Source organism: Parasteatoda tepidariorum, chromosome X1 (assembly GCF_043381705.1).
Source record: "Parasteatoda tepidariorum isolate YZ-2023 chromosome X1, CAS_Ptep_4.0, whole genome shotgun sequence".
Classification (NCBI taxonomy): Eukaryota; Metazoa; Arthropoda; class Arachnida; order Araneae; family Theridiidae; genus Parasteatoda; species Parasteatoda tepidariorum.
Window position 1 is genome coordinate 31,110,985 of NC_092214.1, and position 18,089 is coordinate 31,129,073.

Consider the following 18,089-nt stretch of genomic DNA (forward strand, 5'->3'; position numbering starts at 1 on the left):
AAATCTCTATTTAAAGATATATAGTACATTTTAAGTTGATAATTAATTACTAAAAAAATGCAATTAGTAATTGATTCAGTAACCCTGTGGCAGAATTTTTTCATAGAAATATCTTACTGCAAGACATTAAAAAATAACAAATATGCATATTACTAATTTAAAGTAAGAGAAGCGTTAACTTCAAAAAATAAATAAAAAAATTGGATCAAATCAAATATTTTTAATTGAATATGCAATTTTTTTTTGTTCTATTATTATGGATGATATTCTCACTTTTTGTGGGAAGATAACACGCTGATTTACTTCTTCACATTTTGTGATTTATCATCACATTAAAAAAAATCGTAAAATCTGTAGGAGTAACTACCAAAAAAAAGATAGACGGCGAAAAGGCGAAATCACACTAATAGGACTCTTCTGAAGGGATTACTAAATGTGTGTTTTCATTTTAAGAGTCCGCTGTTGTAATAAATAATATTGCATTAAAAGTATTGGATTTTAAAAGCTATGTGGAAATCAGTAGTAATAACTGCATGAAAAAAAAACGAAAATTTCTACAGAAAAGAAAACCAAATTTCTACGGAAAAGAAAAAAAAAACTTCATTATTCTTTATTTGTCATTATTCTCAAATGAGAATAGAAAAATCACAAGCATTTCTTCCCACTTCGATGCACGAGAAATGCATCTTTTGAATATAATTATGAAAAAAAGATAAAATCTTTCGAAGATTTCTGCAAAATCGAAGATTTCTGCAAAAAAGAAAAGCTGAATTTTTTACTTCCCAAAGGAAAAATCTTTCTGTAAGAACTCTGTAATGTTTTGCGACTATGTCGCCACGAATCTGCCACAGGCTTCAGTAACAATTCAACATAGAATTAAACCCAAAATTGTCGATCAATTTTCCTTTAATAATCAAAATAAAATATTTTTAAGAGATATTAAGACTCTATATCCTTTTTGATATATACTAATTCAATTAGATAATTTAAAATATTTTGCTAATTGTGGAATAAAACAAGTAGCACTGAATACTGTATAATCTTGAAAAGACTGGACTTCTAGAATCCCAAAACCTCCAAAATGCAGACTTTTTTTCTCTTTTTCCCTCCAGCTGTTGGTGGAGGAATAAAATTAGTTAAATCTATTTTAAATTCGAGGCAAGATGTGAGAACTCACATGTCTTAATAACATATTAAATAAATGTAGATTTTAGTTCTGGAAACTCAGAATAACTTTTAAAAAAAGTGATCAACAAAACCATATGAATTTATGTTGAAATTGTCCTGCACGCCTTCTCAAAGTTTTGAGATAGCTGCAAATTGTATGAGACTGACAATAAATGACTTACAAACCAAATACATACCAGTACAGAAAACACATTTTTATGATACCACTTAATTATCTAAAAAAAAAAATGGAACTGTATCTGGTTTTAATTACTTTTAATTTTCGGTTAACAGAAAGAACACTACCTCTAAAATCTATCAATATGAAAACGAAAAGTTTTTTGGACTTGCACTGTACTTTATTGAAATCTAATTTTCTTTTCAGAAAAATGAAGTTTCTAAAATATGTAAAACTCTCATTAGGCTTGTCCTGATGTATGATTCAGAGACCTGGCTTCTAACAAAAAATAGCTAGACAAAATAGTGATTTTTGAAAAAAAAGTTTCTTGGGAATAGTTTTGGCGGCATTAAAAATATGACCTTTGAGAACATTTTAACTCAGAAATTTATAGAATGTCATCAAGAGCATCAAAATTAATAGAATGAACTAGGCCGTTCATATTGTCAGAGTAGTTGAAAAAGATCCGGTAAAGAAAATAGCATCGAACCTTCACCAGTCTAAATAAGGAAGGCCTAAACAATTCCTTAATTTGGCCGAATCATATTTTAACGTGATTGGGCAGTTCAGGTAAAAAAAATAGGTTGATTTGGAGAAATCTTCATCAGAAGGTTCTTTCTCTTCCTGGGCTGTTGTGCCAAATATGTCTACTCAATGCGATTGCTGTAATACTAATATAAATTAAAACATTTTGATTTAAAAAAATCTGAACCGACTGCAGGCTGAAAATATGATAAACAAGTCACGAGTTTATGACAAAATCTTCATATAATGCCTTTTAAAAAAATTTACTCAAATTCATGTGTCGTAATTATGTAATAAATTTTGGAATTTTAAAGATAAATTGGTAATCCGTAACAATTACTGAATGAACAGTTCTAACCCCACTCAAATTTAGGATGAAATTGAGTGTGCCAAATAGTGATTAGGTAAATGTGATTCAAAATTCACATGCTGTAATAGTACTATTAAAAACATTACCGTTTTAAGAAATCATGTAAAAATTCATTGTAATATCTGTTGAAAAACAATTGGCTGAGCTAAGTGAATACAAATCTAGCACATTTAAAAAATAGATAACTCTCTAGCAAATCTCAATATTCACTGGATAGTAATAACATATTAAAGCTTTGAAATTTTAAAAACTATGCAAAAATTCATAGAATAACTTATGAAAAAGCAAGCAAAACACTATGGGGTTTACAAAAGAATAATTTTTTTTTTTTTATAATTGTGGACCTGTACCTAAAAACCTAAAATCAAAAAATACTTAATGAATATCTAAGATCAAAAATTTTCCTAAATCTGGACTTTCCATATCTTAAAGTACGAAATTTTGATTATATACTGTAATGTGTCCTTGTATGTTAAAGAATTTAAAAAATAAATATCAGCTTTAGTAAAACTTCATGAAATTGTTGTCCCGTACTGAAATATAATTGTACAATAGATAATTTTCATTAAATTTTAGTTACCGTTTGTTTCTAATGGTAAATGACACTATTTAGTTGCAAAAATATTCTTTGACCGATTCGTATTTAAAATTATGCGTCATAGAGGACAGTTATAGCTTTTTCGTGTTCTTTCTAGAATTTTTGCATGTAAGCAGCATCATTGCTGGTTTAACTGATCAAGAGAGTGAATTCTTTACTGATGATGACAGCTTGCTAAAGTGTTGGATTTAAGCACATATTTGTCTACACTTAGATAATTATTGCAACTTTTAACATTTTAATAAAGTTTTTTTTTTCGCACTATCAAATTTTTTTTTTTTGATAGTATCTTTGGCAGTTGATATTCATTGTTAAAATTTGGATTAGATAAAATTATGAGAAGTTTCATAAAATATATTTTCTCTTAGTATTACTCGCAAATGATAAAGAAACAATTTTAAAAATGCAGAACTGCTTTTCACATTATGCACTGTTCATTGCATTAGTTGATTTCCTAGTCTTTATGTACTCTTTTCGGTGTTCCTCAGGTTTTTTCTTGGCATGCTGGGATGTACCAAGAGTCTGGTATGCTGGAGGATATGGTTAAAAAAATATTAGATATTTTTTTTTTTACGTAGAATTATCTTAGATAAAAGAATGTTTCAATTTTATACGAAAAGGAAAAAAAAATCCGACATAGAGGTACTCAAAGAGAAATTAACATAGTCAATGTGCAAATTTTCCACCGCTTTCCTGAATCAACTGTTGGGACAATATTTTAAAGATTTCCTCTAGCTCTCTCCCTCATAGTTTGATGATCAAAACACCAAATTCATTAAAAAAAATGTGAAAAATTGGACTTGGCATAAGAAAAACTAGTTTCCCTTATTGTTTTACATAAAAGAGTATAGTAGAACTAAATCTTATAATTATGTAAATAAGTGTATTTTATCCATAATTACGAATGAAGATCAAGAGTGAAAGAACGGTTTTTGTCCATTTTTCACAAAAATGTTTGGATTACCATCTGTTGCAATTTAAGAACTGCTAAGTTTTGACAAAACAATAACGTGGAAAATCGGTTCTTCTTGAAAGTTAGCACTCAGTGTAGGTGAGTTATGCTGGGGAAAAACTGCTCCTGTCTGCCTTGGAATTCATTCCCCCCCCCCACCTCAGAATCTGATTAAAATTAAATTAAAATTAAATTGGTATTTTAAACAAACAAGCTTTTCATGTTAAAATTTTTCATGTACGCAAATGATAATCTAGAAAACCGTAATAGGAAAATGTGTTAAAGCTTTTTCATATGAATTGGTAAAGATGACGTAGTGTTAAATTTTGTACATTGAGAAGTTCAATTGAGTTTCAAACTAAAAGTTGGAAGCTCTCAATTTGTTATAAGCATTTAAATTAATGAATAAAAGTTTTCGATTAAATACACATCTCTTTTGTATGGAACTTTCTTCTACTTTTATTTTTGTTTTATGTTAAGCAAACATATATACGCAATGGTCGTGCTAAGTTGTGTTTCATGTTTGGTAAGCATATAACACATCAAATGCATGCCATGGTAAACATAATTAAATGAATTGGACATTGAATATAAAAATTAAGCATTTAAAAATTACAATTGCGTAGAAAGAAAGAAAACGCTCGGACGAAAACGTGCATTCTAGGCTGAAAGATGCATTCTAGAATTTATTCTATTATGTATTCTAGGTTACGACTCCAATGGTTTGACCTTTTTTTTAAGTTAATTGTGTCATATTATAAAATTAAATATATTATTTCATTAATGAGTTTCGGCCTTGAAAGTTAAGTTTCGAGCGCGTTCTCTGACAATGCGATATTAGAAAGGAAACATTAATGACTAGGGGAAAAAAAGCTCTTTATTCTTGATTGTTCAAGGCAACAAAAGACATGCCTTCCTAGAAATATTGAGTTTAATACCCTTTGTGGCGCAACCTTATGACCGTGCCTGTAGCTTCAGTTTATTACCGACATTTTAATTCTTTATTTTTTAGATCTGTTCTTTACCGTACTACTTTTCAATCAGGGTTGGAAGAAACTTATTTCTTCCAGTGTCCTGAAGAAATAGGAGAAAACCTGATTAAACTGAAACCAAGTGGAAGAAACTAAAATTGACCAGTGCAATTATTTAACGATAATAATTAAATGAATAGTTCAAATTTAAAACTAATAAAATTTATTATGGTACGAAAAAGTAAAAATTTTTTAAGTTTCATTTTTTTAAAAATAACTCTTCACATTATTTAATTTTATACGGAATTATCAAATTTATATAAATTATTATAATTTATTCTGAATTTTGATTTGTTATATTTGTTTGCCTAAATAAAGGATTAGACTTGTATCTAAATAAATATGTATGCGTATATCAAGTTGAATTATGTGTACCCAGTTATTTCAGTTTATTTTAAGGGGAAAAACTTCTTTTCTAGCTGATGCTTCATAAAATCGCATTTTTCCTTTTTATGTACAAATTATTTCTCATTTTCAGACCCGAATTGAATATTTGTTTGGGCTGCTCGCAATAACGATGTAAGGAAAACTTGGAGTTGTCAAGGAATTGGATTTTGGCAGAATAAAGTAATAGCCGAGGAATTTCATTTTATTCGCTAAAACCTGGAAAGTGCATTGCACATAGTTTCGACCTCAGAAAGGGCATTATAAAAGATTAAAGTCTCGAAAGAACAAAAGTGACTCAAATTACTTAATCTAGTTAAGAACTCTAATTAAGATAATAATCTCTAGATCAAATTACTTCATCTCTAATAATTCTAAGTAATTTTTTTTAAAATTGATAATGGTTATATTTAAATTTTCTACTTGATTTCGAATTTTTTTTTGTTAAATAAATTTTTTTGCAGTTGTGTTTTCAGGGCAGTCATAATTTTTTTTTCACCCATAAATTGACAGCAAAAACAAGGGTTATATATTTTTTTCCCCATTTTCCCCTAAATCCAACACTTAAAAATGGCAGTGGAATTTCGTTTTATGTTAGCCCAAATTGACCAAATTCCAAGTTTTTTTAATTGTTATTTTTTGTTTTGTACTTGTTTAAATTAGAGTAAGTAGCACATCCTCCGGAAAATCTCGAAATTAGATGTCATAAAACATATCTCGTTAAAATTACTTTTTATCAGTTAATTCTATTTTTATATGTTACACGAGTTCCGTTTATATTTGATTTGGCAGTTATTTACAGATTAGCATATCTCCATTAGAAATTGGCATAATTTATATATATTTTTTTCGTACAGTAACTCTCTCGCTTTAATACTTTTAATCTTATTTTTTATTCATAAGAAAAGTGCAACCAGGGTTTACTTAGGATACAATCATAAAATCGGATTGAATATATATAATCAGTTTAAATGTTACTCTACATTTATGAAAGCTACACTGTTGCTGGGTTGTGCTAGGTTGCGTATCTCTGAGGTCGATCATATAGAACAACTGTTTCTAATTTCGCAACTTTTCTTTTCTACAAATTAACTCTTTCAACTATTGATCGCTACGGATTTTGTATTGTATATCATTTGCAATTGTTTTTCAGAGTTGTGTTACAGAAACGAACTTGATGGGCTTTAAATTTGGTTTATTCAATAGATACAATTGCATCAAACTTCTCTCTTGCTCCATTGAAAGCATATGTCTTTCCGCACGGAATAACCCCTAAGGGATTTATCTTCAGATAAATATGGGTTCCACGATCCCTATGACCTTGACTGCTTTTTGTTTTCTCGTTTTCTTTTATTTTTGCTATAACAATGCAATTTTTAGCACCATTTGATTTTGTTATTTTAAATAGTTCCTATTGGTCATACTTTATACATACCAATGTGTGCGGACACCTGGAGGCTTAACCCCTTAAAAGTTCCTGGTCTTTAAAAAAAAAGTATTAACTACATAATTGTTTTACATTAATTTTTTTTAATGTAAATTTATTTTTGCATTAAAAAATTTGTAGTGATCTAGTTTTATAAGTATTTTTTTAAAATTAAGTACATTTAAGTTATTAAAGCTTTTTGGATTTGACCCGTTTTGGTCATTAGAATATATTAAATTTGTAGTGGTATAGGCTAATGTTTTATCGTTTATGGACGGCCTATGTGCGTTAATTATTTTAGACATCAGCGATCATCTCCTTGACCTTGTAATTTTGAATGGCTCAGCAGGCAAGGCAAGGCACCCTGTGTTCCTGAAAAACTTTTTGGATTTACCTAACACTTTTAACACTAAACATACCAACACTTCATGTATACCTATTTCTTCAAATGGCCGGACTTTATGTTTCTTGAATGAATGAAATATTGCATAATGCATTCATTGCTCTACGCATTTTTTACATATGCAGGGTGCTTCCATTGTACATTTTCCGTAAACATACTTCTTCTAATTCTTATTATTTCTATAATTCTTATTACTATAATTCTTATAATTATTCTTATAATTAACATTATTACTTCTAAGAACTTGTGCTGTCTTGATTGTTTCGAAATTTTTCTGGTAAAAACTAACAGTTAGTTTGGAATCAAGTAACGATATCGAAATAAAATATAAGCTACTTACCAAAACAATTAGCTTTTGTCTCTTTTTCTTACACAAAAATGCCAATCTAAAATTTTAGGTACTTTCTTGAAATTTGAATTCAGTTATTCTGATTGAACTAATTTGCAGAAATGTGCAATTGTAATCGAATGCAATACGTTGAACACGCATTAGATTTCTGATTCGATAAGCTTATAAAGCAAATTGTTCTTCTGGTCAAATGACCGGTTGTCTGAAACGGTCAATTGATCGGTTATGGTATGTTTACTGTTAAACAGCTACCTATAAACCATTTTGCTTGATCAGATCAAACGAATGTAATGGAGCAAAAATCTAGTTTTTTTAAAAAATTTTTTTATTTATCAAGTTTTTTTTTATCCCTCTCAAATACTAAACTAAGACTATTTTAAGCTTGAATGATGTTTAATCATATAAAGAAATACTGCCTCAATATTTTATTAATACTTCCGTGAGCGGTTACTCATAAATTTTCATTGTACTCAGCCTTTGTTCTAATTGGGAACTGCGAGTATCAGTTTTAAGTTCTAGGTCAATTACTGGATGCAGTATCAATTCACTTGGTTGATATTTCTTTCGAGAATGGCTTCCGGATTTGATACAGTATGTTCAAAATATCTTCTTAAAGAAATTTTAATATATTTTTCAGTAAAATCAAATCTGTGTCATACTTTAGATAAGCTAAAACGAGTTGTTAATATGCAATTGTCAACATGAACTTCTTTATTTGTAACTTATACTATAAAAATAAAGTTTTAATACTATTAGATTGAAATCATTAATATTGATGTGATTTTTTCCAAGTGTTTGTTGTTATTGTTTAACTGACCCGCCTGTGCATTTTTATAGTAAAAGCAAGGGTCAGCGACCGTTAAAATTTTCACTTATTTGAAATTCTTTTCGCGAAGGATGTGATGCATGTGTGACGTTTTTAGATTGAATAGTCCGTGGGCCGAGTTTAATGTTCAAGACGTTTCCGAATGGATAATTTCACTATAGGAGTTGCTAGTTTGAGTTGTGTAGGTGGCGAAAAATAAAATTCAGTCATATTATTGGCATTTTAAGACGTTTTAGAATCTTTGACTGGCTTTATATTCCGCGAAAACTGAGACAAGCTGTCAGTTTTTAACCGATTTGACATATTTCGAACTTTTTTATTGCGGTGTTATTACAGTCTTATATTTAAAATACAAAGTATAGGGGAAAAAGAACGTGGTGAGAACTATAATATATGAAACTACATCAAATAATAGATGTTAGCAACTTTTTGAGTCATTTTTAGTAGGTATCGAGGATTTTATACAGAGATTTACATTTCGTCCGGAAGAAACTTACTTCTTCCTGGACGGTGGAAAACCGGAAGAAATTGTACGAAATAAAAGGAACTTAAATGACCAATACTATCTTTTAACTATTAGTACCATAAGAATGGCTAAAATTTCAACGAATTTAATTTTATGTAGTACCAGAAATTATAGCTTTTTTTCACATCTACTTAAAAAAATATTTTCCTATCATTTGTTTTTTTTACTTTTATGCAGAATTTTAAAAATCTATTATGTTTAAGAGTCGGTTTGACTATTCATGTTAACGGTATTTGATTATAAAAATTGTATACTATTTGTAATTGTGAATTTCATATGTGTTTTTTAGTAATTTATGTAACTAATATGCGATTTGTTAGTTTAAGTATTATAAAATTTGATTATACTATGCTATTTTTAGAGTACTTATATGATTAAAAAATTAGGTTTTAAATTCATTTACATAAAGTATTGCAAAGCTGCAGTTTAATTTCTTAAGAAATGAAATTTATTTTTGTTTTTAATAGTTCTTTTAGGTTTTCACTTGTTTAAATATGATTATTTAGATTAGATTGCACTTATAAACAGTTTAAAAACTGCTTTAATTGTTTGTTGATATTCTTTTAGAAAGTTTCTTTTATCTCTTCCACTTACGTTGTTAGAAAAACCTATTTCTTTGGGGGTGGTCTTTTTCATTGGTTTTTTCCTCGGTTTTTTTTTTTCCACTGTGGAAGAAACTTGTCATTCCTGATGCAATGTTTTACTCAAGAGATCAAATTTTGAACAATAAGAAAAATTATATTTGTAAACTTGCGATAAAAGCATGATTAGCTTAAGCAGGGGTCTGTTTAGAAGAAATTTGAGTCCGTTAACGGACCCTTCCCAATATATCTTTTCACAGACACGGACCCTTCACAAAATATTTTAACTTAAGAACGGACCCTTTACAAAATAATTTTTCTTTTAATCGGACCCTTCACAAATTTGTTTATCTTCATTATTGTTTTGTTAATCGAATAAACCCTTCCCAGGAAGGGGGGGGGGAAGAAAGACAGATGTTAACGAACTAAGTTTTGTCTTTGGCGGATGCTTCTTCTATTATTCGTCCGAAATGAATATTCTTCGTTCAGCAGCATAGGCTCAATACCAAATATTTGTACGTTGCATCTCTAATTTAGTAGCAACAATTGCTGTTTATTTTTTTAAATTAAATTTTTTTATTGCAATTTTACAGTGTTGAGCATAATCTTGTCTGTCTTTACGATTTAAAAACTCCTTGAAAAAGTTTTTTGCAATAACCGGATCCTATTTGCACAAATTCACAAAAGCCGGATCCTAGTTGAAAGAATGTGACTTGACGTTTATTTTATATTCACAAATTACGAGTAATTTTTTCACAATTTTGACAAAAACGGACCTTTCACAAAATGTCTGGACAGACCCCTGGCTTAAGTCAAGTTTATATTAAGTTTCTACCTGTTAAGTTAGCGTGGTTCGTCTTTCGCGTATTGTCTAAAAAGGTTATATTTTTCCACCGCAACATGAACTTCAAACCTTAATTACTTTCAGTATCTTACAACTTTTGAATAGTCCGTAATCGATGCGTGAAACGATTGACCTTAACCGTGATAACACTTCTTGTATCCTTGGATACCGTAGAATGAAAAAACTCTTAAAATTGCAGCTGTTGTAGCATATGTTTGTATATAATTATTGAAATTAGTGGCGAAAACGATATAGTTCATTGCTTTTTTCTAGAAATGTATATTTACTGGACTGCCGTTGCCTTCAGCGATAAAAATGCTGTCTGGCCGATTTTCTTTTCAACGTATCATTGTTTGACCGCATTTCCGTTTTTCATTTATTTTTAACTTAATCTGAAAAGATATCTCCTTTAGTGCGAAACCTGCTGCTAAGTATGTCGAAAGAAGAATGAGATCTTTGCGTAATCTTTTCTCAATTCTCTTGAAATGAATTGTCTGTTAAGGTGTGTTGCATTTCGGTAGTTCTCCTTAATTATTAATTTTACCAATTGTCACGTTCTGGAATAAATCCAATTAGGCTGCATTGAAATAATTTATAAATCACGAATTTTCATTTTAAATTTAATTTTTATCGATTTAGTTTTTGATTCTAATCTCTATTCAACCGGTGAGAAGCTCAAATTATTCCAAGTAACAATTATTTTAAACAAAACCTGGAATGATGCTGGAAATTTTTTCTGGCCGTCAGCGAAGAGTGGTCACGATCCAAATTTATTCTTATTTTTAAATTAATGAGAATTTGAAATTTTATAAGAACTGAGTCACTTTACCCCGATTAAGTAACACAGTTCTTGTTGGGGAAAAACCATATTTTTCGTTTTTGCAGATGATTAGTTGCTCAGAGATCTGAATGGTTAGCAGTTTCCGACATGTCTTGAGGGTCCTGCTTTTGTGAATTTGTGCAAATAGGGTCCTGTTATTGCAAAAATTGCTAAAAACCTTTTCAAGAAGTTTTTAAATTGTAAATCGATACAAGATTCGGCTCAACAATTGCTGCTACTAAATTAGAGATGCAACATACAAATGTTTGGTATTTAGCCTATACTGCTCAACACAGAATATTCATTTCGAACGAATAATGGAAATAAAATCACTCACATTTTTAATAATTTAAATTGACATATTTTAAATAACACAACTTAGTTATGTGTTATGCAATAACACACTTTTAATGTATTATGCATTAAGTAAATTTAAACCATTCTTAAATTTATATTTTATTTAAAAAATTGCCGGAAATTAATTTTTATTTACATAATAATTAATTTTATGAATAAATATAAATTGATCAATTATTTATTTACAAAAAGAATATCATTTAATATCAATAAGAATGTGCACACGATGTTTGTAAAAGTAGAAATATTTTCTTAGAATACTACATTTGGAGTTAGAACTTAAAGGAAACTTGGAAAACTTTTCTTTTCGANAAGCAAATCCGTTTTTAATACTAAACAATAATGAAGATAAACAAATTTGTGAAGGGTCCGATTAAAAGATAAATTATTTTGTGGAGAGTCCGTTTTTATGAAAAGATATTTTGTGATGGGTCCGTTAACGAACCCAAATTTCCTCTAAACAGACCCCTTATAATTGTGGTGCTTTTCACCAAAAAACGCTTTCTTAATCCTGATGAATTTGAAAATATGGCTTATATTTCCAGGATAAATAATTTTGGGAAAGCTGTGGTTAAAAAACTATCAACAGACTGTATAAGGGAGCTCAAAGCAAATTTTTGAAAGTTAAATTAAGAAATGATTCTTGATAAAATTTCTTATTCGTAAAAAAACAGCACAAGTTTATATTATGCTCGTTGAAGTTATTTTTCTTCGATTACGTTAAACTACTAAATAATGAGACTGTTATATAACATTGTTATATAATAACCTCATTAACAATCCATATTATGTAACATAATGTAGGCTAAACGATTGACGAGACATATCTAGTAAAAGTGTCAATAATATGCTTTGTTAAAAATTTCTATGGTTTTTAACCTTACCAATTATTTCTTTACTGTTTTGAATCTTATACTTCCATTCAATTCTTATGATTGCGGATTGAATTGTTAAGATTAATCCATTTTTTGAATTATCTTAATTTTAAATGTTTTGAAGCATTTAGTTCAGTCAGTTTTTTTTTGTTGATATATCTATAAGAATTTTTCAAAATAATTGAGATAAACATTTACAAACGACATTTTTATTAAAATTTTGTTAAATAGAATTTAAACAAAATAATAGAAGTGTTTCGCGTTTTGCTCTTTTTGTTTTTAGGGATTAATCAATTTGTTCAGTGAACGGTTCATGGTTCAATTCAGAATTCACTTTAAAATAGACTTACTAGATTTTCAAGGAATTCTTTAATATTAATGTAAACAAGCACATAAAATAAAAATAGTTTTCGTTTATGCGGGTTACGCATTGTAATTTCAGCCTTGTATGTCTTGATAGATAGTGTTTTTATTTTTGTGTCATGTGAACTTTCCGCTCGGAATGAATATTTTTTAGCTGGAATAAATTGAAGTATTCAGTTAACTGTAGTCAATGATGTAGAACGAATATATTACAACATCGCTAAGTGGTTCAACAACGATCATTTTTTTCCCTTCATTATTTGATGTATGAAATCATCTGTTACTAAATAATAGAATTGTATTTTGAGCATTACGTTTTCTTGTTTTTATGAATTGAATTAGGGGGTACTGAAATATAAAAATTTGATTCTGGATTAATTCCATTTTTTAAAAAAAGGTGGGACCACCTTTTTAAATTTCTTTAACGTATTTGAAATATGGATTAAAATAATTAAGGTTTAGTCTTTGCACTTTCAGAATGACTCTAAAAATGCATTATATGTGAATGAAGAATAATTTTTTTTCGAAATATATTTTTATTTAAAACACGTTTTCATGATGTTTAAAATATTCCTTCTTAATCACTAAATATTTAAAAGAGTTAGTGCTGCCGTTAACACTGTATAAATTTCGAATTTGTTTTGGAGTAATAAAATAGCTTATGTTGACTGTTTTTTTAGGCATATTAAGGGTGACTAATCAGTTACCACTAACCCTTATGACTAAAAATAGCAATAAAAACAAGAAACTACGAACTTTCTGTAAATTTTCGGACTAGTTTTGGAGAAATGAATTAAATTAAAAAGAATTTTTTTATTTTATATAATCCCGCAAGGTTGTTAACCTTTCGTGCAATGTATAAGCGTGCTCAGCTCAGATAGTAAAGCTATCTGAAAATTATGCATACAATTCTGAGAATTGGCGAATGATAATGAGCAGGTGGCATATCCCCTAATATTATATAAATAAAAGAACGTTTATTTGTATTTAAGTTATTTTATGTTAAAGTTTTTTTATTTATTGATTCATAAATTTTTTATTGTTAGAACGGAGTTCACCAATTTTTTTATTATAAAAATGAACCCTTCTCAATATTTTTTATTTTAAAAATGGACGCATCACAAAATTCTTTTAAAAAACAGTGGATAGCTTCTTTAATTCATAGTTGTAAATTTACAACTTCTTGAAAGGTATGGTTTCAGTGCGTTTATATTTTTTTTCTACAAAAACAGGACCTTATTTTTAAATATTCATAGAATCAAAATCTTGGCTAAAAGAATTCGATTCTACGGTAATTTTACATTCAGAAAATTAGATTTTTCACAAATTTACAATAACAGGACTTAATCGAAAGTTTGAACAGATCCCTGGTTTTTTATTTATTTTTCAGAAAATCAGAAATACAGGACTCGCTTAAAAAAAAAGTAAAAATGAATAAATAAATAAAAATATATTGATTAGATTTGTCCTAATTTTACTAAGTTTGGAATAATTCCCGCTTAAACATAAGTGGTAAAAAGCAGGCGATCCAAAGTTGATTCTGCTTGGAATTTAAGTTGCTCTCCGTAGCTTTTAGTGTTCAAATCCTGTATTTTATTTTCATAGTCTCGAAGTTTTGTTTTTAATTGAAGGATTAGTTTTTTATTTTATTTTTTTGCTGTATTTTAAGATGAGATCATCTGCTTTCATAAGCTGCCTCACATATCATAGCAAGGCCCGGAAAACTGGTTTGTAATGCTTCGGGCATTAACAAGCAATTGAACTTATCCCTATTGGAAAAATAACGCTAGACGATTATAAAATTCTTTTTAAAATTTTTGTAATATGTGTAGCGACTAAATGTATACAATTTTAAATGTTTGGATAAAAATTAAAACATGTAATTTCTATATGCTTAATAATGTTTTCTTTATTCTAATTTTATTGGGATTTGCTTTCAATAAGCATTGGGATTTACTTTCAATAAGCACTGGGATTTGCTTTCAATAAGCATTGGGATTTGCTTTTAATATTTTGAAATATGTGGATTTTAAAAGAGCTTATTACTTTTTGTAAAAAATGAATTACGTTTTTCAATCGCTTGACTTATTTCAGTTTTCTGTTTAGGTGTAATTTTAATTAATGCTCATTTTGCTTTAACTTCAAATGTATTCCTTCTATCATTGGGATATAATTATCATTTTTGATTGTTGTGTTAGTGGCATTTGATATGTGAGCCTATTTTCTTAAAAAAAAAAATTTAACCCATTTTTTCCCCCAGCAGCCTTTATTTTCATCTTTAAGACTTTTTGCAGCTACTTTGATGTTTTGCTGCAAAATGTTTCTTTAAAATATTTACCGTTGAAATGTGGGTTTGTTACTTATGTAAGAAATGCTTAAAGAAAAAAAAAATTGGATCATCTTGATAACTTAAGCTGTTTTTCATATGCTAACATGCATCCTTTTAATGGTTCAGGTAGTAAATTTTAAACATGCAAATTATTAGCTCAGACACAAAAGCACAATTTCTTTGAATAATTATACCATTTTTTCGACGATTTCGGATTTTTGATCTTTGTTTTAAAGGGGTAGCCGTAATTTTATGGTGCGAATCCTTTTGAATTTGTACTTTTTGCGTTTGGAATATTTTAAGCTAATCAAATTTTTTCCAAAAAATTATAAAGAGTATAATTATAAGAATTCATTGCATTTTTTTAAAATTTAATTTATTAATGATCGAAAATTTTGAGTTGTAATATTTGCCTTTTTTTTCCAACTTGGGTAATTTTGAGAGATAATATTCAAAATGGAAATGAAATCCGGTTAATATTTCTCTAGTAGCATCGCGACTTTTTTTAAGCTTAGTTAATTAAAAACTATTCAGCAGATTTCACTGGAAAGTTAAAATTAATTTTATCAAAAGTAGCTCAAATATCCGTTTACTAATTTTTGAGAACAATGAAGTTTCTTATTTTCTTTTCCAATTAAGTAGCGTAGTTGCGTCAACTACTTAATGCAGCCAAGCAATCAAATCAGAAAATATTAATTACTTTTAACAAATTGTAGCATAATTATAATGTAAAAAAGTTAATGAAATATTTGATTGGACAATTGAAGCTGGCGTCTACCGCAAAATGATAAATATTACTGATGAGCAAAGAATCTTTTAATACGCATAATTTATATTAAATTTAAGCTTAATTCTCGTCATGGACTGAATTAGAAATATGTTATTCTTTCTATTAATTGATTCGGTTTTTAAAACTTGTGCGTTTTTCCGCAATTAGTATAAATTTTACTTTGTCACTGGTATTTTTTAAAATTGTGACTGTATTTTATAAAAACCTTTATGTACACACTCATGTTTTATTTTGTTATTAATAATATTAAAAGTAAAAATTTTTTCTCTTCATTCGTTTTTTACGTTTTGTTATTTCTTAAACTTAATAAACGTTATAATGACTAGTTTTCTAAATTTTTAATTTTTACTTATTCTTAAAAGATCTAACATGTGTTTGGAAAAAAAAAAAAAAGAAACTGCGTCATACTTTATATTTGTGGATATTGCAGATTACAGCGGATGTGGTTGTAAATGTGTGAGATATGCATGATTTAATTAACAAAAATATTCTGTCTAGCTGTCTTTTCGATGCGATTGTTTGAAGTAATAATGATTGGTAGATTTAAATATGACTTTTTTATTGACATTTCCAGCTTGTAGTTCCTTGAAAATATTTCGTGGAAACCTTCCGCGATTTTATCGTAGCTTGTTTTTGTTGCTATATTTTACTATTTTTAACCTTTCGTTATATCCTTTTAATGCAATTATCATTCAATTTGTTTTTTTTTTTTTAAAACTAAAACTTTGAAGATAATTCCTTCTTCCTTAATTGAAATGTTTATTCATTTGAACTTGGATGATAAATATTTTTTTAACCTTTGAGTTGAATCTGATTGCTAGAACTTAGTGTTGCAATTATTACTAATATATATAGCTCATATTTTTATTGTTGAATTAATTATTCTGTGTATAATGATTTATTCATTCGGGGAAATTTATATGTAACTTTTGAGTTTTTTTTTAAAAAACTTTTTTGAATACACTAGAACAGGGTTTGTGTTTTTTTTTTGATTTTTTAGAAAAAAAATCCGATTTTTTTGATTTGATTTAAATCTGATTTTTTTTATTTAAATCAGATTTTTTTTATTTTTATTCAAATACACTGTAATAAATTTAATTTATGATTAAAAATACTTTTCAACAATACAAATTCTTCGAACTGCATAGGGAAACCCCGCGGTTTAGGTGGCACAATTTCGAGATTCTGTCTAGTTTTTATCTAATATCCAGTGACTTAAACTTTTTTTTCCATTAAATAAAATTCCTTAAAATATTTTTGTTTTAAGAATTTTGAACAAAAATCTTTTTAAATATGTTGTATACATTTTAATATTGGACTATAGTTTTTCTTTTGCATGATATCTTTATTTAATGCATTCTAAACTATTCTTAAAATTTCACAGAGAAATTTATCATTATGTATCTCTAGCTGAGAGCATTATTTTGCAAAACTTATAAGATGTTATTAAAATCGAAACAAATCCCATTTTCTCTTTAACATTTTGTGATACTTTTGTTAAATAAATTGGTTTACTTAAAAATAGCACACTTTCATTTTAAATAATAACTGCTATTTAGTAAAAGCAGAGAATTTGAAGATTAGTTGCGCTACTCAGAGTTACTAATGATAAAGTGTAATGTAGTTTGAGAGGTGCAACTTAACGTTACGATTAACTTAAAAATTTTTTAATTATAAAAGCTTCTGAAAGTTTCTAATATTAAATTTAAACTCCTAAAAAACTTTTTTCAATTAGTTAGTTTATTTTTCGCCCCCAATTCTCTTTCTCCACTTAAAAGTTTAAGGACATCTTGGGCTCTATCCTTATTTTTTTATTTATTTATTTATTTTTTTAAATCTCACGAAATGTTAAAGTTGGTACCTTAGTTTTATTTTTGTATAAATTTTTTTTTTTTAAAATTCGAAATCATATCTTTGGAAATATTTCTTTATACGTTATAGTTTTCACCTTATGTAACGTCGAAAACTTTGATTCGTATTCAAGAACTGCATCTTTTAAAGGGTTGAAGTATCTAAGTTAATATATTATTTTTCTCTATTGCATTATGTCTTCTTGCACTTGGCGCCAATAGTAAGAAAAAATGAGGCAAACCACGTACCTACGATTACGAAGTAGCTAGACGTGTGTGATGTTTCAAAACACGTGCTTCGCATTTTAACCATGATCATGTGTTTTAAGTGAAAGTTGACCCGCATGACTATTCTGTACCAGATGCAATCGTTATTCGATTCTTAGAGGAATACTTTCATTATGAAGTGAGTGAAAGCTTCATTATATTCTATTGAAAAAATAATAGGTTAAGAAATTTGAACAAAATTTTGTAACTCAGATTAACTGTTAGTTAAATAGTTTGTTTTATAGTTAAATAGTTATTCAAATAGATATTGATCTAGA

General features: G+C 28.1%; 1 protein-coding gene across 15 annotated transcripts in view; it reads left to right on the forward strand.

The window, feature by feature from the left end:
• The window catches only part of LOC107445917 (protein hu-li tai shao), a 72,097-nt gene that overhangs the window by 2,633 nt on the left and 51,375 nt on the right, over positions 1 to 18,089 (forward strand). For 3 of the 15 annotated variants that reach the window (XM_071187619.1, XM_071187626.1, XM_016060410.3), the window contains exon 2: positions 5,300 to 5,388. The exons of 6 other annotated variants lie outside the window; for them this stretch is intronic. Coding sequence is in view for 6 of the 9 variants with exons in the window: in XM_016060411.3 (XP_015915897.1) it covers positions 17,946 to 17,950 (5 nt within the window). In the remaining 3 variants the exon portion in view is untranslated. Of the gene's footprint in view, positions 1 to 5,299; positions 5,389 to 17,808; positions 17,951 to 18,089 lie in introns of those variants that run through there. 6 more of the 15 variants (XM_071187621.1, XM_071187624.1, XM_016060411.3 and 3 more) reach the window with 5 other exon arrangements.